The 26,656-nt window shown below is 41.9% G+C and overlaps 1 protein-coding gene across 1 annotated transcript in view; it reads left to right on the top strand.

Annotated features, from left to right (window-relative positions):
• Window positions 1–26,656, top strand: part of CDH23 (cadherin related 23) — a 406,157-nt gene that overhangs the window by 252,876 nt on the left and 126,625 nt on the right. The window contains exons 18-21 of the mRNA XM_083441382.1: window positions 9,567–9,639; window positions 10,554–10,670; window positions 15,707–15,819; window positions 22,620–22,727. Coding sequence (XP_083297508.1) covers window positions 9,567–9,639; window positions 10,554–10,670; window positions 15,707–15,819; window positions 22,620–22,727 — 411 coding nt within the window. The remainder of the gene's footprint in view (window positions 1–9,566; window positions 9,640–10,553; window positions 10,671–15,706; window positions 15,820–22,619; window positions 22,728–26,656) is intronic.

A 26,656-nucleotide genomic window follows, 5' to 3' on the forward strand; every position in this document is an offset into this window, starting at 1 on the left:
TTGTTCCAGCAGCCCTGCCACCACACAAATATATGGTAAAGTATTAGGAAGTGAATACGTGGAATGAAAAATTGGTAGTTATACAATGGTACCTCAGTTTAAGAACAGCCCTGTTTACAAACTATTCGGTTTACGAACTCCACATTACGGGAAGTAATGTCCTGGTTTGTGAACTTTACCTCGGTTTCAGAATGGAATCTGAACGGTGGAAGGGCACCAGCGGCGGGAGGCCTCATTAGGGAAAGTGCGCCTCGGTTTAAGAATGGCTTTGGTTTAAGAACGGACTTCCGGAACGGATTAAATTTGTAAACCGAGGTACAACTGTACTGGCAGCACTGAACACTGTTGCCATTTATTTGATCATGCACAGTGTAAATAATTATGGAGTCATGGGAGTTTATCGCATCAGTAGCTGCAATGCTGCAACTTGTTCACTGGCATGCATCTGCATTAAAATCAGGGCATATGAATCCCCAAATGTTGCTCCTCCAGAGATGACCTGTTTATTGAGCACTTGTCCTGATTTGCTTGCACGAATTTTGCACTCAGGTTATCCAATATCCACTCATTATTGAACATTTGACCTGATTTGTTTGTGGAGAGGTTGTGCAACTTCCCATCATGCAGTTCTTACTCCAAACCTTTTGGTGTGTTTCCCCATCACTTTCTTTACTGAAAAAATCTCTCTCAATCTCTCTCTCTCTCTCTCTCTCTCTCTGTGTGTGTGTGTGTGTGTGTGTGTTTGTGTGTTTAAGTGGATTTGTTGCACCAGAGTGCACTCATGTTCTCTGGCATTAGTTGGAGACATTTTCTTCAGAACCTCAGTCATGTTCGCTGGCTCCAGTCTCCTTTCTTTCTCAGAGAAAGACTTGGAAAAAGAGAATGCATCACATGGAAATCCATCATTCTCCATTCTTGGACTTACTAGTCCAGAGGATGTGTCGTTACTCAACTTCTCAGGCTCAAAGGGCACCCCCTTCTGCAATACTTACTGCCCCTTCCCTGACTGCAGGAGGCAGCTTCTGCAGAATCAAGCAATGGTCCTTTAAGAAACACAGATAGCTCATCGGAAGTGGCAGGCTGAACATCAGGCCTAGACCAACCAGCCTTCACAAGACCTCAGCATGCTACTGAGGCGGCCATAGTGTTCTGTCCAAGGTGCTGACAGGCTGCTCTTTGCTATGTCTGTTGTGATCCTGAATAACCTGCCTTGACCCTTGCTTTACTGCATGTGACCCTGCATTTCCAGTAAGTGCCAGTTCTCCAACCCATCGTCCCCTGGGAGCCTTAAGGTGAGCCAGGACAGATTGTTCCCAGGACAATAAGATAATGAAGGGATCAATAGCTAAGGGCATAACAGAAAATATGTAAGAAATCAATAATAATGACAAATGTTGTTTGCAACAAAATGCTGCCCTTCGGAGTTCTCTCCGCCAAGATATTCCATCCCATCCTTCCCCCACAGTAGAAACTCAGCATTCTCATTCTGCATGGGATGGTTTCGCTTGGTTTGCAGGGTCTGGGTGTGCAAACATTGATGTTCCTCCAGGACTTCTAACACCTCCCTATTATGCGCGGATAGTGCTGTTTTTACTTCAAAAGGGTAGGGCTTTGGAAAATGAGTTTATTAATATAGATGGTTGTGTGATTATTATTTATTTATATCCTAGTCTCTGCCTTTATGCATTTAAGTGACTGTCCTAGTGGTCCTAAGCATTTCCTTTATTATTATTATTAATTACATTTGTATACTGCCCTTCATCCGTAGATCTCAGGGCGGTTCAAAGCATAAAAATACAAGACGAAAACACAAAATACATAATAAAAACAAAATAAAACAATACCCCCTCCCCCACCCCTCACACTACTCATCTAATTAACAACCCCCATCTTTCTTCTCCCCCTAATAAAGAAAAGTTCTTGAGCCAATGCCTTCTTTTCATTTCTAGCAATTCTGTTCTTCATCCTTTCCAATCTAGCTTTTGCTCCTTTCATTTAACGGAGACTGCTCCAACTCATCTTTCCAATGAACTCTACGCAGCAAAATCTAACCATCTTTTCTTCATGGATCTTCTTCTTCTGACTCTTCTTTGAGCCTTTGATGCAGCTGACTGCTCACTTCTTATTTCGCTTTCTTAGCTTTGGCTCCTATTGTTTTCTCATGGCTTTCGTCATGGCTGTCTCATCGCTCCCTTAAGGTTTCTCTCGGTGGCTTCATTTCTTCATCTTCCCCCACTTTTTGGAGGAGTGCATCAGGAATCAGTTCTTCTATTTCGTCCCATTGGACAAGCCCTTACTGGCCTTGTCCCCTCCAGATGTTGTGCTGAGTGGGACTGCTGAGAGGGGTAGTCCAAAACACTTGGAGGCACCAGGTTGGTGAAGGCTGCATTTATACATTCATTTGGTTGTTGGGATAGGAGTGTGTCAAATCTGCCTGAAGGTTCCATGTACAAAGATCAATGCAATTATTATCACCATCACCATCAAGACAGTACATTTATGCTGTTCTTTTCCTGATCTTCCTTCCCATTCTTTACAGCTTACTGCTTTATTATTATTATTATTGCTTCTTGGCCATTTTCAAAATCACTCACATTTGTTCCTGATAATGCTACTGCTTGTTCTTCTCCTCAGCTTTGAAATCTTGGAATAGTTTTGGATTCTACCTGCATAGTCATCTCATTTTTCATTACTACAGTGGTACCTCGGGTTACAGACACTTCAGGTTACATACGCTTCAGGTTATAGGCTCTGCTAACCCAGAAATAGTACCTTGGGTTAAGAACTTTGCTTCAGGATGAGAACAGAAATCGTGCTCCGGTGGCGCGACAGCAGCGGGAGGCCCCATTAGCTAAAGTGGTGCCTCAGGTTAAGAACAGTTTCAGTTTAAGAACAGACCTCCAGAACGAATTAAGTTCTTAACCCGAGGTACCACTGTATATCTAACACTGGCTCTCTTCTGTCTCTACATTACCAAAATTCATCTCAGTCTCCTGGTATTTCCAGCATTGGTTTTTGCAGCGTACTTTCAGTGCTGAAAATATGGAATATATGCCAGCCCATCTCCTTGTGAAGACCATTTCACAATGGCAGTGCCACCACTGAGAAGGCCCTCTTTCATGTTGTCACCTACCTCACTTCATAAATATTTTTTTAAGCAAGTTTTGTTTATTGAGTTTTCAGATATAACAACATGCAAACAAAAGAAATAAAGAGCAGCCGCTGTTTGCAGCACAATATTGCACTTCAGATAAAATGGAGTAGAAGGTTTGTTACACTTTTGCAGACATTGTGACGAAACGTCCACGAAAGGATGTTTTAGAAGTAAAAGTCACGTAAGGCAACCTCAGCAACTGTTTTTCGGGAATCCCCGGGTAGGAGTTCCACAGCCCCTCCTCCCACACGCACATACACACATGCTTTGAAATTTAAGAATGTATTGTGCCTTTAGAAGCAGTACTTGGAATCTCATCCCTGCCCTCCTCTTTGGTAAAGCTGGTAGTACCTTGGAGCAGTGTGTGGAAAAGATTAAGATTCTACACTGCTCAATGGTTCTACTAACTGTGGAACTTAAATCATTGGATAGTGCGTTAGAGTGGGTGGTGCCCTTGTTTGTAAGAGCCCTGTTCCATTTGTGTTCCAACTGGCACTGACAGCCAAGTTCAGAGAAAATCCTGCCAGCAAGTCCTTCAGTAGCTGGGAGCACGTGCAAAGAGAAGGAAGAGGGGAAACACACTGGGTGTCTCACTGCAGAACGACTTCATTTCCCTCTACGTGAAGTTCAAGAGGATTAAATGAGTAAATTCTCTAGTTTCCGTCCCTCCCCACTACCAGAGATCTAAAGGTGCCTGAAACCAAGCCGCTCTGATTCTGACATGAATATCAAATGCACATTAGCCCTTGAAGTGATTGAAATTATCAGTCATTCAATCAATCACAGCCAGATGTTCATTTTTCAAATGCTAGCTGTCCCCAGCTGCTGTTGTCCTGAATCCTGATGCAAACATTCTTATCAGGGATGGTGATGTACACAAATATATATTTATTGGTAACAGAGTTGTGTTACTGTTACTCCACAGGATTAAACCAGATTGTCAAAGCACAACAAGTATTTTGATTCAAGAAAACTCAAGCTCAAAATAAAGTATCAGCAGTGGAGTTTGCTCTCTTGATAACCTTTCAATCTTAGCTGCATCCTAAGAAGATCTGACTTCCAAGTGGCAGCAATTTATTGACCAAAGAGTTGGTGAAGATCATTGTTGCTACAAGATTTGTCTGACTTTCTCTCTTGTCCCCGACATAAGATTGGAGGGGGGAGTAAGAAAGAAGCAGCAAAGGGGTTTAATTGAGGCTAAATACCTCCTTCCCATAGCTGCTCTTTGGACGGTGTAATCCCATCTGTCTAAAGACCACACTTGAAAAGGTCATTTCCTTCTAGTTGATTTTGTACATGGGTGATTTTTAAGTAGCTGTCACATTCTGCACTTTTGACCAAAAGGAATTTTCTCTTTCAACTGGAAGGGGGTGGGGGTGGAATATGATGATGGTGATGAATTGTCTCACAGTGGTACTTAAGGAGCTGAAATGAAGGAGCAAGTATGATTGCATGTGTGTGAGAGAGAGAGACTGTCTAAGATGGTCCATTTTTTCAGCCTTAGCTTGTTGACTTTTAATAAAGAAATGAAACTCGTGTTGTAGATTTTCCATTAGGGGACAATAAGCTTTCATAGAGGGAGTTACTGAATTAGAACTAATATTAAGCATGATACCAGCATCCTTGGAAATACCACCACTAATAAGTTTCTCTCCAGCTCTCATTTGCTGACATTCTAGGTGCCATTTTGTTCACTGAGCCAATAACTTTAACTACGCTTAAGTATATCATAAAGGAGACATATTCATTTGTGTTGGACACTGTTGATTTACAAACTTCTTCATCCCAGAGCCACTGCTAGAATTTCCTGTCTGGTGGCATAGATTAGTAAGAGAGAGAGGACTGAATGCTCGCTGGAAATCCACCCCCTTGGAATCCCTAGGCCAAATGTTAAAGTCTCAGTTCTACTTCTCTGTATGTTCAAAAGCTGAAGTACTTTGTCTCTCACCAACACAGTGCTATCCATGAAAGTACATCCAGTGTTGTTTGTGCATAAGGGCTCTAGAATAGCTTGCAGAGACTTAAAAGGGTTTTAAAGGAAAATATAGCTTTCTAGTAGCTTTGATGGCACCTTGTAGGCCTTCTTCCAGCAACTCCTGCAGCCCAGCTGGTGCTAAACGTATTGCTCTGCTTTCCTTTGGGCTACATCAGTGAAGCTAATCTTGTCTTGTCGTCCTGGCAGCCTAGGACCTCCATACACACGGCCCAGGACTGCACCCCAGAGAAGTCACTTCAGTGCTGCTAATGCTGCAAAAATGTGGGAGGCAGCAGTTATGACTTTCCAGTCTCTGCAGCCACAGCAGGCGCTGTGATTCTCTAGTGGTTTGACTTTGCCCCCTAGCGGTGCACTTCATTATTGACAGATTCCAACAAGTGGCTTGAAGGCGAAATTTCAAAGACCTCATTGCCCACAGCTGCAGATATTACAGGGCCATTCCTTTCTACAATGAAATGGTTCCTTTTTGTGGCCCTAGCACTACCTTGATAAGTTCAGTTTTGTAGGTATTATAGCAGAGCTGACACTCATAAAGTATAACTAGGGTTGCTGATTCTGAAAGAGAAATGTATAAATTTTGGTGTAACTGTGTTGGAGGTACCTGAAATGAATAATGAAAAAGTCTCCACAGACACACTTAAAGCAGGTTGTTGTTTTGTTTTTAATGAAAGGTCTTGTCCACAAGATAAAAGGAAGAAAATACAGGGCATTTCCTCTGTGTCCCAGCAGTACTCAGGACACCCTTTGTCTCCAGCAACCAGTAGTTATTCTTGCATTTTGGTTACATATTCAAGCAGGTATCTCAGAAACAGTGTACAGTGGTGCCCCACAAGACGAAATTAATTCGTTCTGTGAGTTTTTTCGTTCTACGAGTTTTTTCGTCTTGCGAAGCACCAATGTGTATTGACGGTTTCCCATAGGAATGCATTGGTGGTTTAAAAAAAAAAAGGGGCGCAAGACGTTTCGTCTTGCGAAGCAAGCCCATAGGGAAATCCGTCTTGTGAAGCAACTCAGAAAACGGAAAACCCTTTCGGCTAGCGAGTTTTTCGCCTTGCGAGGTATTCGTCTTGCGGGGTACCACTGTATTCCTAAAATGCTTCAGCATTCACCTAAGGGCTTTTGTAGTTTTCACCTATGGCTACAGCTATTGGATGGCTCTCCCTGCTTTTGAGAGTGAAGTATTCAAATGAATACATTCACACACACACCCATCTTCTCGCAGCAGAGAAGGCCGCTACCAAATCACCTTATTCTCCAGTAAGCAAGACTAGAATTTCTCATATACACTTTGCTTAGATATGGGCGTAGAAATGTATTCCAAGTGGGGATTTAGCATCCTTACTTAGATGGATTTTCCGTGTTACTCTCTTCCTCCTCCAAGGATGTGCAGAAAAAGGTGAAGCTCCTTGCAGTTGGAGCGATCCATGATGGATCTACTTTATAGTGTAGGGAGAACAATGCACAGTATTGGGCATTGCAGAAATCATGAGTGATGAAAAGCCTGATTAAAGACCACCTGCTCCAAGCAAAAATAGCAGAGGATGGCAATTTAATTATAGTATGATGGGCATCACTGGCATGTGAAATTACATAAAATATCAACTTTAATAGCAAATACATCAGTCAAAGTTTAAGGGCTAGGGTAGCAGTTCCCTCTATATAAAAATGTGGCAATTTTTTATTCTTCTTCTTCAGTTATCTCTTCTCTTTTAGACTAGGCCTTTTTCTTGAGTAACATTCAGAAAGTCTATGCTTAAATATAAAGCTGATTTATTTGTCTTCGTATATAATTTTTAAAAAATATTATGCAAATTGTGTATATTGTTTTGAGACGAATTGAAAAGTAAAGTATCTTTATATTAATAAAGATTGCAGTCTTTCTCTTAAAAACAGAAGATATTATATTTTTATTAAGCTTTACATTTTGGAATATTTAAAATACATGTATTCTTCACCTCAGATAACTGATTATAAGGGGGGGCGAAATTACTAGTAAAAAATTCAGTCATTTAATATTTTGAATAATAGCTGACTAGCTAGAAACTAGGAATGATTTGATATTTCATTACAGTATTTTAAGTCCTCCCTAGAACTGTTTTTCTTTCTCTAATAATGTTAATTTGATTGCAGAGCCACGATTGGGAAATCAGGTTTCTTTTGTCCCTCTGGGAAAAAATACATGCTAGAAAGTAAAATTTTAATGGGTAGGAAAATACACACACACACACACACACACACACACATTTGTATACAAGCTTAAATAAACTAAGAAGGGGTGAGGGAAGCAAATAGAAAAGCTAGTGATAATTTGGGAAAGCATGCAAGGCAGGAGACTAATTCAGCCCGAACACTTTATATTACACAGTGATCTAACGATCTGGTTTTGAATCCTGTAAAAATAAAGTCCCATCCTAACAGGACGCATATGAAGTTTTCGGCCATTTTCTTCCTCCTGCTGCTGAAAGTTTCTTTTCTGGATATCCTTTTAAAAAAATAAAAAATACCCTCCATTGTGGATCAGATTATTGGAGAATGAGGGACATGGTTTGCTGAAATTAAATATTTAATTAAACCATCTAATTGTCAACATTTTCCCACTGCAAACTTTTGTTTCTGAAAGGTTTTATGCCTACTGTCAGAACAATTAATCCCCACAAATGCTATGCTGAATGGAAACATTTTTATTTAATGACCACATTTTTTTGCCAGTGAATTCTATACATTCCCTTTCACTGTTTCTCCCGGTTGCCTAGTCACTTTTGTGACAACGAGAAAAGAAAAGAAAGAAACATCAAAGATAGAAAGTACAAAAATCTCTAGGTCGAGCCTAGAATGATGAAAGCATGGTGCCTTTGTCTCCCTACAGTGTATCCAGTCCAGATACAGTCACAATGCGTTCTAAGGATGTTTTCACACATTGCCAGGCTTATGTGCAGATGTTCTTCATTTGAAGCAATGTGTGTGCAGTGGAAACTCTTTTTTTTGTGGAGTGTAGAGATATTGCTCCTCCAGCCTGTGCATCCATTGTGAGAGAACCCAGCATATACAAGCTGCAATTGGCAATGTTGTTAAATGCCTAACTTTCTGTACTGCGACGTTAGCTAGAGGCCAGTCTATTACTTTTTATCTCTTCAAGCTTTAAGGCACTATTGACAATGGGATTTCTGAAGTATTGGCTTCTACTATTACATATTTTGTTGTGCTCTTGAAACAGGTGTGGGTATCAAGATGGAGTTTGAACTATAAAAATAGAATAATGTTCTGAATGCGGATAACATAGAATCTGTGAAGGTTTGTGTATGCTCTTCGCAATAAGCACCCTCTGCTCACTCAGAGAGATATTTACAGTTCTTTATTTTACATATGTACAAGCAGCACAATACAACTTATGCATCCGAATCGTCTGGTTCAGATTCGGGGAGTGGTCTTCTCCTGCTTCTCCTCCAACAGAAGAGGCAGGCAAGCCTCATGGGATGTCTCTGATCCTTGCACAGGAATAGGCTCTCAGTCTGTCCCTGAGCTCCCTGTGCGGTGCTGCTTCAGCATCAGGAGCCTTGACACCTGGCTCCCCTCAGCTCTCTCCCCCTCTCCCCCTTCCGCCATTTCCTGACCGTCTCCTTCTGACTGTTCCCGTTCTGACTCTTCTCCTCCCCCCGGCTCAAAGGCGTTCCTTGACAGTCCCATGACAGAATCATAGAATTGTACGGTTGGAAGTGACCCGGAGGGTCATCTAATCGTTCAACCCGCTGCAATGGAGAAATCTCAACTAAAGCATCCATGTCAAATGGCCATTCAACTTCTGCTTAAAGACCTCCAAGGAAGGAAAGTCCATCACCTTCTGAGGAAGTCTATTCCACTGTCAACAGTTCATTAGTACATTTCCGAGCACAATTCAAAGTGTTGGTGCTGATCTTTAAAGCCTTAAACGGCCTTAAACAGGGAAACTCAGCCAGATGGGTGGGGTATAAATAATACATTGTTGTTGTTGTTGCTGCTGCTGCTGCTGCTGCTGTTATTAATTTCATAAAAAAGTTCTTCCTGATGTTTAGTCGGAAGTCAACTTTATTTCGATTGCTCAATCTTCAAGACAGATTCCCTATCTCCCCGTGACTTTGGAAACAGGTGTAGAGGGTCATCTGTTATTGCAACTTGAAATGCAGAATTGTTTCCTCAATGTTCGTTCCATGTTTTGTTCTGGTGGCTCAGTGTTCATATTGTGTCAAAGTTTGTATTATATTAACAAAATAAAATGGGCTGCTGAACGAAATAGTAGTTAAAAACCAAATGTGTCGCTTCTTTTCTTCCAATATATGAGACTGCGCTGTATTTTGAGGTGTTTTACATCATGCTTCAGGTTAGATGCTGCTAGGTTAGATGTTTATGTTGTGTGCTATTTTTTCTCTTTTATCTTCGTAGGATGAAAATGACAACCCACCCACGTTCAGCAAGCCTTCCTATGTCATCACAGTCATGGAGGATATTATGGCAGGTTTGTGAGCTGTTTCTGTCATTTCTGACACTACCTTGTTTCTCTAAGCAATAGTTAAGGCTAATCATAGTTCTGAGCCCTGACATAACAGCAAACACGGTTCGTTGAAAACAAGTGGAAGCTTCCAATTGCCTCTATGTAACTGCACCATAAACTAGACCATCATTTAGTCCTATGTTCACACCAAGTCAAGCTGTTCCTTAGAGTACAGCTCAAGCCATAAAATTCTATCTTTCTGGGAGCCATGTGCCCTACCTGTCTCTCTGCTTGCTGCATTCCGTGGCTACTTGAAGGAAAATCACTTTTCATGTACAAATCTTGAACCGCAAATTAAAATAAGACTGCAAGCCTAAGCATGTTTACTTGAAAGTCAGCTCCAGCAATAGGACTTATTTCAGGACCAATATGTTTCAAATGAGAAAATTAAAACGAAATTTGCCATTATTATCCCCCCCCCCGAAATCTAACGTTTTCCACAGAACGACCCCACCCCCTCTGAAATTCACTTTGCCTTTCTTTGCCCATCTCAGCATATTTTCTGGTACGGTCACTGCAGGTAATATTATTCCCATTCAGTGTCACCTGCCATAGAGCGATAGGATGAATTTAGTAAGTGGCAAATGTAGAATATCCTTACTACTTAATAAGCACTTTTACTTACTCTTTAGCACACATTAGCTTACACTAAAGGGGGGGGGGGGACCACACCATGTTTCAGTGAATACAGAAGCAAAGTAATGGTAGAAGGTCTTAACCACTTGGTTACTTGGATGTCTGCACTAGGCTTATGTTCCAATGACATCTTCAATCCTAAATCTGATTAATTTCAAACTAGTCTAATTCGGCTGAAGAATCAATCTAATGGTGTGCCTGAAAAATGAGAATCCCCCATCACCTTATTATTTTTCTCCAAGGAGCAACAGTGCTGTTTCTAAATGCCACTGATTTGGATCGGTCAAGAGAATATGGCCAGGAGTCCATTATCTACTCACTGGAAGGGTCTTCTCATTTTCGAATCAATGCTCGCTCAGGTAAGCACAACCACAATATTCTTTTTCCTTCCATGCTTAGTCCACCATGTCTTTGAAGTTGTTATCTTTATTCTCTTCTGTCTCTTCTACTCTCCCTCATTTTTGTCATGCTGCCCAGCCACAAAAGAAACAAACTAAGTCTTTTGAGTGTCAAAATAATGACTCTTCAGCACATTATAATTCCCATACAGTGTAATCATTAGGCTATTTTTGTGACATTCTTCAAGGTGGGTGTGCAGATTTCCCATAATCCAAATCTACACATACTCTACAAATCAAGGCAGATTGCCTTAAGGTACGGAAAACTACACCAGGATAAGGCAGTCTCATCAGTGCTGTTCTCGGGGTCTCCCTAGTTTTCTTTTTTTTTTTTTTTTATAATAATATTTATTAATTTTCCAAGTGTACAAAAAAGAGAAAAGCTAGAAATAATAATAAAAAAGAGGTACATACAATAAGATTAAAAAAAAAAAAAAAAAAAGGAGGGGAAGAGAAAGCAGGGGGGAAAAAGCAAAGCCAAAATATACCCAAACAAGAATCCCACACCCTCCCTCCACCCTTCCCTTCAAGACATACAAAAAGAACATCAAAAAACAAAAAACAAAAAACAACAACAACAACAAAAAAAAGAATAAATCTCCATCATTCCACATCTATTTTCAAATAACTTATTTCCTTGGCCTCCTCCCCTCTCCCCTTCTGCATTCCAGTTATTAATCAGATCAGCAAATTCTTTCCGTCTTTTACTGCTTACTCACTTATTTACTTAATCCATTTATATCTTATTATCTTCCCAGTTCAAGTAAGCGCCTAAAAACAAATTTAACTAAACTCCAATTCCCTAGTTAAAAAGAAGATACAAAAAACAGCCACAATAAAAACCTTAAAACTTATACTTTTAACTCATATACCTTTAAATCTTATTCCCTCATTTCCTTATGTTGTTTCCACAAAAGCCGAATGAAATCATTCCACCATCTCCCATTTGTTCTTAATTATACCATATTATTTAAATACTGTTTTTTATTTTCCCAATTTTCCCCACCGTCTCATCTCCCTGGTATCAGGTACTGCCAGTCTTTTTTACCAGTTTTATCAATCTTATCAGTCAAAATTAATTTCCTAACCCGGTTCCCTTATGTCCGAGGCCCTCAAATCATCTCCCTGTACTGCCTGCAAGTTTCTTCTCTGGCCTAAAGTTAAGTCCCAAAGAGCTTTTCTCTCAACGTCTTCTTTAATTTTCTTCAGCACGCTCGCCCAAACTTCATAATTCAGTTCGTAAACCAGTAAGTATTCCAAGGCGTGCTCCACAGTTTCTTTGGGGTAACAATCGTCCATCCTTTCAGACTTTCTCGCAGTGTCCCCGTCCAGCGTGTTTATCATCCATCTTGCGTCACTCAATCCATGAGGGACACTGCTCTGTCTTTCAACCTCAGTGTCCTCAAAGTCAGATTTGTCTCCATCAGTTTGGGACTCTACTCCTAAGGCTTCCCCTTGCAAAATCAAGGCCGGTTTTAATTGCTTCCTCGTCTTTTCCAGTGCTTGACTTTGTGAATTTAGTTCCTTTTCCCGAGCCTCAGTTATTAATTTGTTCCCATTCTGTACCAAAGTCATTACATTCTTCCTCAGATCAGAAACACTCTGTTCAAAAATATTCACTTTATTTAAAATGTCATTCAGTAGAGCTGTTATTCTCTGAGCCATATCTTCCAGCTTGTTTTCCCAGTATTGTCTGCTGCCTCTCAAGGTCACTTCAGAACTTCTTGTCTACCATCTGGTCAAAATTTTCCATCTGCTATAACTATGTAACAGTCCCATTATCCAAGCAGGCAACATTTAGAAACTTTTGGCAACAACTTACTCTTCACTTCAGTTGTAAAAATCTGCCTTTCCACTCCTTTTTTCTTTCAAAACCTGCGAGTCGGTGCCAAAAAGTATATGTCTCTGATCCTCTTTCTCATTAAGATATAGTCCATTCCACCATTATTGTTGTTTTTAAATTATACAGGCTGACAGCCCGGTCCCAGGTTCTGAGACGGCGATAATCCAGGTCAGGTTTTCTGTCCTGCAGGGCTCAAAAGATAAAGATCTCCCCCTCTTCCCCTGCTTCCGAGGGAGGGTCCGCAAGCTTAGATGGTAAAATTCCTCGCTTTAAAAGACACCTTTCCCAAGCTCCGGATTCTAGCGTCTTTGCTTTAGTCTTTATGCAGAACGGAAGGTGAGCTTCCTGTTTATACCTTCACGTTCAAATGCCAAATTCAAATAATTTATCGTCCAATTCTGTTACTTACGAGGTCTTTTCGAGTCCAAATGTTCACAGGAAAAGTCGGCGCTTTCTGGCAACAGCTGTGCGGCTTCACTCCCTGAAAACAGCGATTGATCCGATGTGCCGTGCCTACTCACCCCACGTCGCTCCGGAGCCCCGAAACCGGGGTCTCCCCGCGAGTAGGGGGGGCACTGAAGGCACCTACCGAACCCCAAGTCCACGGTCTTCCTCCGACCGTGGTTTTTAGCGGGTCTCCGCCTCGCCGTGGCGGTCAGACCCTTCTTTTCAGGGAGCAGTCTCCTCCGCAGCGGAGGAAATCCGCCATTAGCCAGCGCGTCGACTCGGAAGCTCCTCCCTAGTTTTCATACTGAAAATTTAAAAGATTCTAATTAGGGATGGTAGGATTTTTTTTGCAATTTTTTTTTCAGAGAGAGGGATTTTTAGATCCTTCTCTTATTCATTCACCTAGAAAAAGAAAAAGAAATTCTCAAACTATTCCCCATCATTTTTTGTCATTCCTCCACCCACAATGCCAAGGAACGCACCCTGGTCCAGGGCCCTGTGGAGGATGTAAAATGAAGGCCAGACTGCCAAGACACTTGATGCTGAGACTTGTACGGGGAAAAGAAAAGTGTGTGCGGCACTTGCAGGCTGTTCCCCGAGGAGGGCAGCCTGTCAGTGTTGGGCTGCCCTTCTCCTTCCTCGGGGAAAAGCCCCCAAGAGCCACACACACGCTCCGCGCGGCTCTTTAAAGGGGCTGCCCTCTGTCCCTTCCCCCACCTCCCAGAAAAGCCAGCAAGAGCCGTGCACTCTTTAAAGGGAGTGCGGCTCTTGGGGGCTTTTCCGGGAGGTGGGGGAAGGGACAGAGGGGCTAAGCCAGAAGCTAGAACAGCAAGAGGGAGCGCTGCGCAGCACTCCCTCTCGCTGTTCTGGCTTCTGGGTTAGCCGTGCAGCCTGCATTCGCTCCATAAGATGCACACACATTTCCCCTTGCTTTTTAAGAGGGAAAAGTGTGTCTTATAGAGCGAAAAATACGGTATGCACGAGCCACAAGATTCAGTTGGGAACTGGAATTGGCACTTCAGAAAACAGCCCACCTTGATCCAAAGTGGTTTATAGGCTGTGCAGTTTGCCCTGAGGTCCAGCCAAGTTGGCTTTATTCCCCATTTACAACTGGGAAATAATAATAATAATAATAATAATAATAATAATAATAATAATGGCTATAGCTTTATTTTCTTTTGACCAGGAATGGGGAACATTTTTCAGCCTGAGTGTCACATTCCCTTCTAAGGATCTCGTTTACTGGTCTGGCCACTACAAGTTATCCTATCTTCAGTGGTAAAGCAGGTTCTGGGCCTTTTCAGAGGGGTCACTATATAAGTTTTAGGTGCAAGATAAAGTAACACATTCTGAAGTTTTAATCTGCTGTGATTTTAGAGATACAATACTTAATGTTTATTTGTTTGTTTGTTTGTTTTAAAACAAACATGTTCATGTAGAGTTATTCAGACTGAATATTGATATTGTGTTTGCTTATCATTTTTTCATCCCTGCCTCAAAACATCCCTTGATGAGGCAGGATATTATTATTAGTAGTAGTATTAGTAGTAGTAAAATACTTTTGCTATTTCCATTCTAGATCGCTGGATAGCGATGTTTTAGCCCAAATACACCAAGTTCAGTTGAAACTTATCATCAAGTTTATCATAGGTCTCATTTTCCTAATTTCCAAGTAATTTGGAAAAAAGCTTAGCAAGGTTTTTGTTACAAGATCAAGTTCAGCCATGATGACCCTCCTTGTTGAAATATTCTGTAGGGAGATAGATGCATTCAGAGGAGGAGGAGAAATGAAGAAACATTATATTTAAGTTCTGTGGTTTAGGAACAGAAGAACTTTTCCGTAGAAGTATCCTCACTGAAATTAGCTGAAAAATGCTCTGTGAAGGTGTGCCTAATTGGATGTAACTTTGTGGGCAAAGTAGAGCAATCCATCACTGAGACACACTATTTTTTTATTTAAAAAATCCCCCACTGATTAATTTTTCCCCCCAGTCTACAGATTAATGGATATCACAGGAACTTGGGAGGCAAATGTATTTTAGTAAAACCTTTGACCTCTTGCAGTTCTGTGATCTAGATTAGTTTTTAACCCCATCTCTGATATACCTGCTGTGAGAAGCAACCTGCAATCGAAGAGAACTGAAATGCATAATTGTGTTGTAGAAGCTGAATTCTAGAGGTGAGGTGCGGGGACTGTGGAAGGGCTGGTGAACAGATTATCCCATCTGGTTTAGCGCAAACGTTTTTGGCCCCTTTTCAGCAAAATGGCTGTAAATGAACGTCCAATTAGAGGAGAGTCCTGCAGCATCAGATAATAATTAAAGAAGTAGGAAGTAGAGGCCCAGTTTCCAGGTATCACTAAATTTTAAGGAAACCCCCTCAAAAAAGGGGAGGAAGAATCATGGGATGACCAACTTGGATGGCCTCTGAATATCTGACACTGGGAATCATAAGTGTGTAGAGTTCTATTACCCTGCATGTCCTGCTTGTGTAGCCTTCCTGTAGGTATCTGGTTGGCCTCTGTGGAACCAGGAGCAGATGGGCTTTTCTTCTGATCCTACAGGGGTCTTCCTATGCTCCTAGGTGCTGTTCTCTGTGACCTACAACAAGGAAAACTCTTTCCTGTCTTCTGTATGTTGCTGAACCACAAACATTCGACCTACGAGCTCTCCCTTCTCTTTTCACCTTCCTCTCTTGCCTTCTGCAGGGGAAATCACCACAACATCTCTGCTGGACCGGGAAGCTAAATCTGAATACATACTCATCGTGCGAGCAGTAGATGGCGGTGTGGGTCACAACCAGAAAACAGGCATTGCCACTGTGAGTTGAAATTATTCATTTCCCCTGCCGTGATGTGTGTTGTGTTGTTGTTGTTTTAAAATCATGATGCACATTGCTGGGCTACAGCTCCCATCATCCCTGACTACAGTGGTACCTTGGGTTACAGACACTTCAGGTTATGTGCTTTTGGGTTGCGCACCGCACCGAACCCGGAAGTTCCGGAATGAGTTACTTCTGGGTTTCGGCGCTCGTGCATGTGCAGAAGTGCTAAATTGCGCTTTGCACATGCGCAGAAGTGTCAAATCATGACCCATGCGTGCACAGACACGGCGCTGCGGGTTGCGAACGTGCCTACCACATGGATCATGTTTGCAACCCAAGGTTCCCCGGTATTGGCCAGACTGTTTGGGACGGATGGTAGCTGGTGCCCAGTATCATTTGGAAGAACAATCAACTCTGTGAAGCAGCACGTTGACTTTCTTGCCCAGTACCACCCAAGCCTACATAAGGAAACGGAAATGATCCCTCACCCGCCTGCCTCCAGTCCCAGTTTTATTTAGATACCTTGCAAGGGAAAGAGCCTCTTTGGCTGTGAAGGGTTGTCCTCGAGGAGTGATTGTTAAAAAGAGACTGAAGGCAACAGGGAGAGAAAGCTGCTGCTACCAACAGTCATCTTGCCTCAGCCTCCAGGAGATGGTCAGAATGACAGGGCAGCCTTTTCCTTTCTCCTCTCTTTTCCCCTCTTGTCACTGGGCAGCCCTAGATAATTACACATGAGATGTTCCTCATCATGACAGGCTTCCTTGCACCCATCTCCAGAACGGACATTATTTCATTCACATAGGTTTTGCATCCTAATGAGGATGGCATTTTGAGACACTTGGGTTTTTTATTTGCCTCAGGTGGGAAATCACATTTCCACACATTTTGTGTGATCTGCTCTCTCTCTCTTTCCCTCCCCCCCCCACCCCCAAGTATAGACTCTGGAATAAATTAAATGTCTTACAGATGCCTCCTCCCATCTCTTTCTACTTGTGTGGCTTTGCAATCCAGCAGAGAGATCTGGTAACCCCATCTTAAAGTGTTTGAAACACTGAAGTAAAGGAATAATGATCAAACCTACCAGGAGGCCTGGGGCAACTTCAGGGCTTCAAATCCTCTACTCAGCTATGAATCTCACTGGGTGTGACCGGGGGGGGGGGCAGTCACTGGCTCTCAGCGTGGCCTACTTTGCAGGGTTGTTGTGCAGATAGAAGAGGGAAGAACCACATATACCACCTCGAGCCCCCTGTAGAAAATACGCAATATCACTGTGATATTCCGCATGCACAGTAGCCCTAAACACACAAGGCACAACCAAGCAGAAAGTGCCCCCCCCCGCAGAAGCCCCTTTCAAATCAGTATGCACCCAAGCAAGGCCACTGCTCTGCAGAGCCAAGCTGGCATGCTCAACATGGCAGCCCCAGCCTGCCTTTCCCGAAATGAATGTGCACATGGGAGTGGAGAGGGCAAAAACATGATTATGAACAGAAGCAGAACTATTTTGTTATTGCTGGGAAGGAAAGCAAGAGACACAGCACAGAACGCACATGCAGACATGGTCCTTTCCTGAAATATTTTCCCTGCCCCCTTGTCACCTCCCCCTTTATTAGCTGGTGTCCTTTGGCAATTTCCTTTCTTTTGTATCAGTATTGCTGCTTTCAAGCCTCCTCTCATTTCTTCTTGGTATTTGCTCTCTCTGTGTGCGTGTGTCTTGTCCTCTTTCTTTCTTTCTTTCTTTCTTTCTTTCTTTCTTTCTTCCCTTCTCATTTTTACTGTGTTATTTCCCCCATCCATTCATACATTATTACAGAATGAGTAAGCTGGGTCCCTGCTGGCCAGATACTCTTCAAACAATCAGCCACTGCTCAGTCTACCAGGTGACTGCCCCAGGGCACCTAACTAATAGGAATTTCAAACACTTTAAATAATTTACCAGGGCGGTGAGAAACCAAGGCAACTGTCTTGATTGCATGTCTGAGCTTCTCTGGTGTGCTCCTGGCACTATACTCTCAGGGCACAAAATCCCATAAGTTGCTGCACCAAATTATCACACACACACACCCTTTTCCCCTTTCAACTTTCTTATCAAAGCTTGCATTTTCAAAGGAATTAATTTTTTCGTTGGCTTTGCCAGATCTCCAGAAATAGCTTGGTGATATCATGCCTGTGTCTGTCTTAGAAATGTGTATAAGTGCTTTCCAGGTAGTATTTTTGAACTATAGAAATGGCTTGTTTGGGACTATTTCAGCAGGAATTTCCTGTCAAAGTCTTGTCAGATGAGCAGGGACTACTTTTTCAAAATGGATTTTCTCCCATTTAAAGCCTTCAGAGGGCTAGTTCACATATGCATGTTCAAAACTATTGAAACTTACATTGGCCTGAGTTCTTGGTGTGCTTTTTTGGGGTATATTTAATAACAAAAACTCAAACTTATTTAGAGTTGTTTAGGAAGGCATGTAATTGGCAGTGTGTCGGCTAGGGTATTTGGGTGTCCCCTAGTTTGTCTTGTATTTCTTGTAAGGGTTTATTCTTTTTCTTGAAGTCTAATAGAAAATAGAAGCTTTTGGCTTGCCATGTATTTACCGTATTTTTTGCTCTATAAGACTCACTTTTTCCCTCCTAAAAAGTAAGGGGAAATGTGTGTGCGTCTTATGTGGTGAATGCAGGCTGCACAGCTATCACAGAAGCCAGAACAGCAAGAGGGATTGCTGCTTTCACTACGCAGTGATCCCTCTTGCTGTTTAGGCTTCTGAGATTCAGAATATTTTTTTTCTTGTTTTCCTCCTCCAAAAACTAGGTGCGTCTTGTGGTTTGGTGCGTCTTATAGAGCGAAAAATACAGTATATGAAAACATTTATCAGCTATAGATAATTTTATCTATAGCTGATCCTTTACCACAGCTACAATGTTCATATTACCCCGTGCCAATTTATATACATTCAGCTGTGTTGAATAATCAAATGGTACACATGTATGTATAGACCAAAACTGAAAGAATCTTCCAACTCCCACTACCAATAATTCATTTTTTAGTCTTGGGTAAGTTAATGGGATCCCTCTACCTTACAACTTGACTTGCCTTCCTCTGGTTTTTGGAGTGAGGCGGGACTGACACCACTTTCTCCTTCCACTTTCTCCTATCTTGATCAGATTTGTCACTTTCTTCCATTTTCCTTCCTCTTCTTAAATCTCGATGGCATTGCATGGCCCTTCTTAAAATGCCCAGAAGGAGTTGTGTTTAAATTGTTCAGGATTATCGTGTCATTGCAAATACCAATTTGGTGTCATCTGCTGTATAGCATTACTATATGTGTGCAAGTGCTATATTTATCACAGCAACTAACAAAACAAGAGATTAATTTCTCAGTGAAACATTTCAGCTTTCAGTTGCTCTGAAATGATGTGTTTGTGTGACATAGATATAAAAAAAACCTGCTACGAGCAGATAATAATAATAATAATAATAATAATAATAATAATAATAATAGTTTTATTGTTTATGCCCCGCCTATCTGGCTGGGTTTCCCATATCAGACATTAAAAACTTTCCTGATGTTTTCTAAAAGTTGTGTCATTCTTTATCTCCCTGACATCGGATGGGAGGGCATCCCACAGGGAGGGTGAAAGGGCCAAGAAGGATGTTGAAGCAGCATTTTAAGAACTTCTGGTGATGTACCTGCTTTGTGAAGTCTTTGCTCACATTCCTGTATAGGAACAGATGTATAGGAACAGTTAGAATTGTAGCTGACAAAATTAGTAACGCCACTCTGTTGCTTCACAGCACTGTCCACACCCAGGGATGCAATTTAGGTAGGCCGGGCAGACAGTCTCCCTTGTGTACTGTATAATCATGCCAAAGCCCCCAATCCTTCTGTTTAGACACAAGTGACTATTTGTCTTTTGTTGACAGTACTGCTAAAGTTATCTAGGTGTAAAAGAAAAAGAAAAAGATTGCAACAGATGTTCTTAGCATACATTGGGGTTTTTTGTTTTGCTTTTTTGCAAAATTGTACCCTTTGAACCTTATTGAATTCCTCTGCAACCCTGCATACACACACAGCTAAAATCTCCTGTGCCGAATCTTCCCAGTCTCAAATGGTGCTGCTGTTCCTCAGTCACCAAGTGTTAACTGCAGGCATAAAGGTAGCCTTTACTCTTCACAGACTGCTTGTGTGAGAACAGCCCACTTTGCACAGGCTAATAAACCAGACTAATAAACCAGTACTAGTGGCTCTCTGGGAATAGCACTGGTGGCATGTTTTTCTTCTTGATTATAATTTATTTTCAGTTTCTGCCCACGATGATGAAATATACTGGACTCCATAGGAGATATACAATAACAGTGTAATTACCTCCTATTTGCCATGTTGACTGATTACCCCCTGAGCTAGCCTCTTCGCACTATTGAGAACATGAATATGAACATGATTGTAGAAATGCACACCTGTGTTACTGTTTCAGCTTGGAAGGAAAAAGCAGCAGGAGCTTTTAACAGTGTGACTGTATACATACCTACTCTGAAGTAAGCCCCAGGGAGTTCAAAAGGGCTTACTTCCAGGTAACTACAGAATTGCAGCCAAAGAGCTGGATTCAACTAATGAATCCCACTAGCGGAAGCCCCAGTGCAAGTTCTTCCACAATGGAGGTTTTTGCCCCCCTCTTGCCACGTGCCCCCTGCTCCCCACCACCACCAGTTGGCTTCAGGAGGGTTGAGCAGACCCCTCAGAATAGCATGCAGCAGGGAGGAGAGGGGAGATTGTTGCATCTAGCAAGCTGGAATGCTTGTACTGACAGAACAATCTACTTAGTGCTATGCAGAATTCCTCCCTAAATATGTTCTTAAAATTCCAATTTATTATAGGTGCTAATTTAGCTGAAGGCTAAAGGGAGTGTAAAAACCTGAAGCTCAAACAGAAGATTTTTGGGAGTGAGTTTTTTCCAGCTGTTAACATTCTGGCATTGTCATAGGAGCAAAGAGCCTCACTAGGTTTAAAACAGACTTTGATAAATTGATGAATGACGCTGCGTGGCTCCTTCTCTGGTCTTTTGGGTTCAAGGAAGATTCCCCTTTATCTCTCAGTTGAATGCCTCCCTGCCCTTTTCTTGTGCCCTCTAGCACTACAGCTAGAGAAACTAGGTTGACTACCCATCTAAATTTATTTTGAGGTGATTTGATACATGAATTTCTCAGGACAAATATACAGAGATGGTAATGATGTGTGGGTGTTGTTGTTTTGGGTGGAGCCACAGTATATTGCCCACCCCCCGGGCTAAAGTAAGGGTGCACATCAGACCAGACACAAGTGTTTGTTAAAACAAGCCACCACAACTCCATTGATTACAGAGAAGTAAGCAGAATTGGCATGGCACAGGAGTCTTCAAGTCCACCCTCCTTCTGAGGGAGTGGGTCACTGGGAGAGGGTCTTCTCATTTGTGGTGGCCTGTTTGTGGAATTGTTCCCCAAGGTAGGCTTACCTGGTATCTCAAATGATCTATTTTTATATTGTAAACCGCCCTGTGATCCTTGGATGAAGAGTGGTATAGCAATATAAGAAATAATATTCACAATACAGTGGTATCTCGGGTTACAGACGCTTCAGGTTACAGACTCTGCTAACCCAGAAATAGTACCTAGGGTTAAGAACTTTGCTTCAGGATGAGAACAGAAATTGTGTGAAGGTGGCACAGCAGCAGCGGGAGGCCCCATTAGCTAAAGTTGTACCTCAGGTTAAGAACAGTTTCAGGTTAAGAACAGACCTCCAGAACGAATTAAGTTCTTAACCTGAGATACTACTGTATCTTTTTTGTCTGGCAGTCAAAGCCTTTTTATTTTCCCAGGCTTTGGGTAGCAGATGTATTTCTACTTTGCTTGTTTTATTGATCCTTGCTTTTACTCTGCTTTTTTAATCTGTTGTCTTGAACATTTTAATTGAAGACTATTATAAAACGATTTCAATCCATTAAATAAATAAACAAACCACAATGGCACCCATTCATTTGGTACTGGTAGATAGGATGGCCAAAAAGGAATGGTTTGCTGTGGACAGTCCATTTTTCAGAAGCTCCTCCATGTCAACTTGTACCTTTTGTGTTCCAGTTCTTCCCTTCTGCTAGTCTGATATGTAATGACACTGCTCTGATCTGCTGCTTGGTGTTTGGCCATATAAACACTTCTGACAGGAGCTAACAACATTGGTGCTAAACCACACTGCCCAAAAAAATAATAGTCATGTATATGAGATTTAAAGCCAAGCCTCAGAAGTTCAGCCAAGGAATAGAAGCGACATGTGACTTTTAAAGTTAGCACTCCCTACTTTGTACTGTATAATCCAGTAGCAGAGGAATTACTCAGCAAATTGTGAATAACCCAGACAACAATAATGGAAGGGGGGTAGATGACATTAGTCAGATTTGTTTATTTATTGTGACTCACACGCTTGTAAAGAGAGGGTTCCTGCCCTGCTGTCAAGCAGTCATAGCACAGAATTCTGAAAGCTTCCCTGGTGAGCAGAGCCTCCTCTTCCAGAATAAGCATTGGCGTTGCTGAGTGAATCAAATGGGCCTCCAGAGGCAACATCTTGCTAAAAGCTGCATGGCGTGTGACAGGGGCATTAGGACAGACGTAAAGGAGAGTGTCTTTGTCAGACGTTGTCATCGTGTTTCTGTCTGGCATTCCTAACCTGTATGAAAACCGTGTTCTGAGGTTGCCGGTGCAGATACAGGAGCGATAAAAGGAAGTTGGCCAAAATGTGTGTTGCTTTATTAAAGGCTGTATTTACAACTGTAATTCTTTCCAGGTAAACATCACTTTACTGGACATTAATGATAACTACCCCGTGTGGAAGGATGAGCCATACTTCATTAACTTAGTAGAGATGACTCCTCCAGACTCGGATGTCACAACGGTATGTGCTGGTGGGGAGGGGGGGGAAACAAACCCACGATTCTTTCTGTAGTTCAGAACCACCATTTTAATGTATTATGTAGATGTGCAGATTTATTTATTTTTAAAGCAGGTATGAAATAAAAAGTAATTGGCACACATAGTCTTCAGGTATGTTTGGCACACTTTACCCAAAAGAAATACTCATAAACACCGTTCTGAAGTTGCATGGGGGCCCAGGGGGGCTTACAGAAGAAGGGATAAGCACACACAGACAAACAGAAGCAGTTCACCTGGAGGGGTGGAGCCAGAATGCTAACTTCCCACAGCTGTGTTGCTGCTGCTTATTGGGAGGGGGAGAGGTCAGGCCTCTGCAGAGGCACATGTGGAGCCAATCAGGCATTCCCACCGACTTCCTCATTACCACATCACTTCCCCTTCCAGTAAGCATCATTGCTTGTCCAGATATATTTGCTCAGAAGCAAGACTCCTCGAGACTCTCAGGTAAGTGTGCCTAAGGTTGTAGCCTCATTTTCTTAACTTTGGATTTTGGAGGCTTGGTTGTGGTTGCTCACTGGCGGTGCAAACACATTTTGAATATGGGCAGAAGCATTCCCTCCCGTGAACACAAAGAGACTGTGCCTGTTAAAAGGCTGTGAGAGTCCCTGCTTCCAGGACCTGACACTGGCCTCTTACACATCTTCCAGGGCCTGATATTAGTGCAGTTCAGGTACAAATAAGTGTTAAAGCCAGTTTTCTATTCTGGCAATTAAAGTGCCGTGGCAACATAAGAAGTCAAATTTCCCTGGATAAAGGCCAATCAGTAGATAGCCATTTTTAATTCTATGTTTCAGAATGTACTAATAGAATAGGGATAGAGATCATTAGATTAGGAGCTGATGGATTGTCCTTCATTAACCAATGAGAATGCATTACTAGCTGTCCCTCTTTTTATATTCGATTGTTGAGTCTTGCATTGCAAACAGGTTACATGGCTGGGCCAGAACTCCTGATAAAATAAAAGTAGTAAATCCCATATTCATTTTCACAGCTTTCCTTGCTTTTGAGTGGCATGCATTGAAAATAAATTATTGAATGTTACTATTATCCATTAAGGGCGAAGGGGAATCAGCAAAAGGTGTGATAGAAACCAATAATGGTCAGCTGGTAGTCTGCAGGTAAAACCAGGTGCATACACAAAAAGATCAATGTAATTAAAAGAGAGAGATTAAAAGCATTGTTATTTATTAAATTTATATATCACCCTTCAACAAAGCCAGTTTACAAAGCATGCACTGAACAGAATACAGAAGTTGTCAGTTTATCACATAACTCTAAAATCCAACACCTGATTGCAGTGTTTGCACATTAACGTTTTGTCAGGGAACTGCTCATGATGTCCTCTGCACACCAGCCAATAGGGGGCCTCTGTCATTCCTCATCACAGCACCTCTGGCCCCAATGGTCTGTGAGGGCTGCTGCTTGTGGGGCCTGATTCTGCCTGCCTTACGCTGCTTAATAGAAGCAGACACAGCTAGCGTATCCATGCAGGGAGACCACTGCCTTATCCCCAATAATCCTAGGTGCTAGAGTAGGTTCTATTGAACCAAAACAAACTTTTTTCCCCCTGAGTAGGCATGGTTAGGTTCTCACTAACTAGGCTGCAATCCTAGTTCAGGAATGCCTGCCTGCTTTTGAATTTGCTGCAGCAATTACAGTGGGAAATAAAGCACTATATCAAGGGCCATGTGCTTCCACCTGATTATGGAAGAGCAATTCTTCAGCAGCCCCAGAGGACACTATTGTGGAAAGGACCTTACAGCAAAGATTGGCCCATTCCTTAAGAGCTTCACTTATTTGGGGTTTTTTTTATTATTATTATTTAAAGCATTTTTGCCCTACTCTAAAAGAGTCCTCTACACACACACTTTCACCACACATGCACCCAAATGTACAAGGCTGGCAGGCCCTAGTCTAAATTCATCAGTCTGCGGTTTGTGAACAAATACTTGTCGGAAGGATTACGGCCCTTTATTTTTAACATAATGACCAATTCATCTTGCTGTAAAGACATGTGGATTGCCAGTAACTGTTAGCAATGATTATTTATTTATTGCAATTAAAGGCATAGCCTCTGTAAAGTTAGCGATAAAACAGTTTGCAATAAAGCAAAATTGCAAGCGAAATTAATCATGAACTGGCCATTTAACCCTCTTTTGCTTCATCTGCAGCCATTCCCAGTCCTTCACTGGGGAGTTTGGGCATCAGAATTTCAACTGGAATACAAGAGCAGGCTTATAACCAGTAACAACGTAGGTCAGCAGATGGCATACACCTTCTTTAGTACAGTGGTTTTCAAACTTATCTTACAGTGGTACCTCGGTTTATGAACTTAATTCGTTCTGGAAGTCCATTCTTAAACCAAAGTGTTCTTAAACCAAGGCGCACTTTCCCTACTGAGGCCTCCCGCCGCCAGTACCCTTCCACCGTTCGGCTTCCATACATCTTCTGAGGCAAAGTTCGCTAACCAGAACACCTACTTCCGGTTTTGCAGAGTTCGTACACCAAATAGTTTGTTAACAGAGCTGTTCGTAGACCGAGGTACCGCTGTATAGGAAACCTCAGAATTTCTTGGAAACTTAACAGAGTTCCTTAATGGAAAGGGATATATGCTCCTTTCATGATGGGAAATGGTAAAGTTCCAATATGTCTGGTTAATGCTAGCATGAACAAAGTGTGTCTCTTAAAGCATAGCACAGAATCCTATGTGACCCACTAAGGTTCCGTGAAAGATGAGCAGGTAGTTTTTCTCAGCAGACAAGTCAATACATAGGAGGTTTCCTGAAGGGGGTAGAAAAAGAAAAGGTTAGTGGTATGTATTTATTTAGTCATATGAAGACTAACAGTCGCTGCATTTCCCACCCCACGCTGGTATTCATTGGATTCTGAAGCACCAAGGCTACATAATTTATTCCACATCCAGTTTCTGTACCATGAACTCTGTTTCCTCTGCTGTGGTTCTGGACCTTAATGTGATTTGGAAGGCATAAAATCATAGTCCTCACATTGCACTCGCAGTTCCCATCCTTTTGCAAACATGGCATAGTCATTCATAATGTGTGTGTGCGTGTGTGCATTAGGGTTGCCTCCGTGTGTTTTAAAGTAAAATTTTGGGCCAATTTCAACTTTCCCAGCCTTGCTTGCGACCTCCTTCAAGGACCTCTCTGAAAGGCATTGATTTAAAGCCTTTCAAATCCCTCTGGCAAAATAAAAGAGAAGGAGAGGGAGAATTATTCTCCATCACACTAGGAGAAAAATGACGGGCGTGAAACAGAAAATAAATGAGGGGAAAGCGGAGAGAATCCACAAAATCATCAAACAGGAAAGACTGTGTTTTTTTTAAAAAAACACCATAATGAAACATTAATCTTCTGGGGAGGAGGGGAAATAGCAAAGGTCTCTCGTCCAAGTTCACTGTGTAGAAATTAACTCTCAGTTACCTTAACTGGCCTTTGAGCTCCCCCTCTCTCCCCCGTCCATGAACAAACTTCGCCCCCTGAGTGCCCCATCAGTCTTGACAGGGCTCCAACTCCTTGTACTTCTGTTTCTGTTGGGGAAAATGTGTTGGCAACTTAACACGAAGTAGCTTTAATGAAACATGAAATCAATTGTGCATGTGCTGATCAAATACAATTTATTTCTATGTAATTAAAAAGTAATATAATGACTTCAAAATTCCAAATCTGGTTCTCATTTAGAACTCCCGCATCCAGTCAGTTTCCATTTCAAGATGTTCAATTACAGATTGATTCACTGAAGTAAATTCAGCCACCTTTCCCCCCCACCTTGAAGTAACCTTTCCAGTCTCCTTGTAGGAGACGCAATATTCTTTAAGTCATATCCTTGTTCTTATTGCGTGTAATTTGTTGTTCGTTCCTACTGTGGGGTGAT

The sequence above is a fragment of the Podarcis tiliguerta genome (genome assembly GCF_965153285.1).
Source record: "Podarcis tiliguerta genome assembly, chromosome: 5".
Lineage (NCBI taxonomy): Eukaryota > Metazoa > Chordata > Lepidosauria > Squamata > Lacertidae > Podarcis > Podarcis tiliguerta.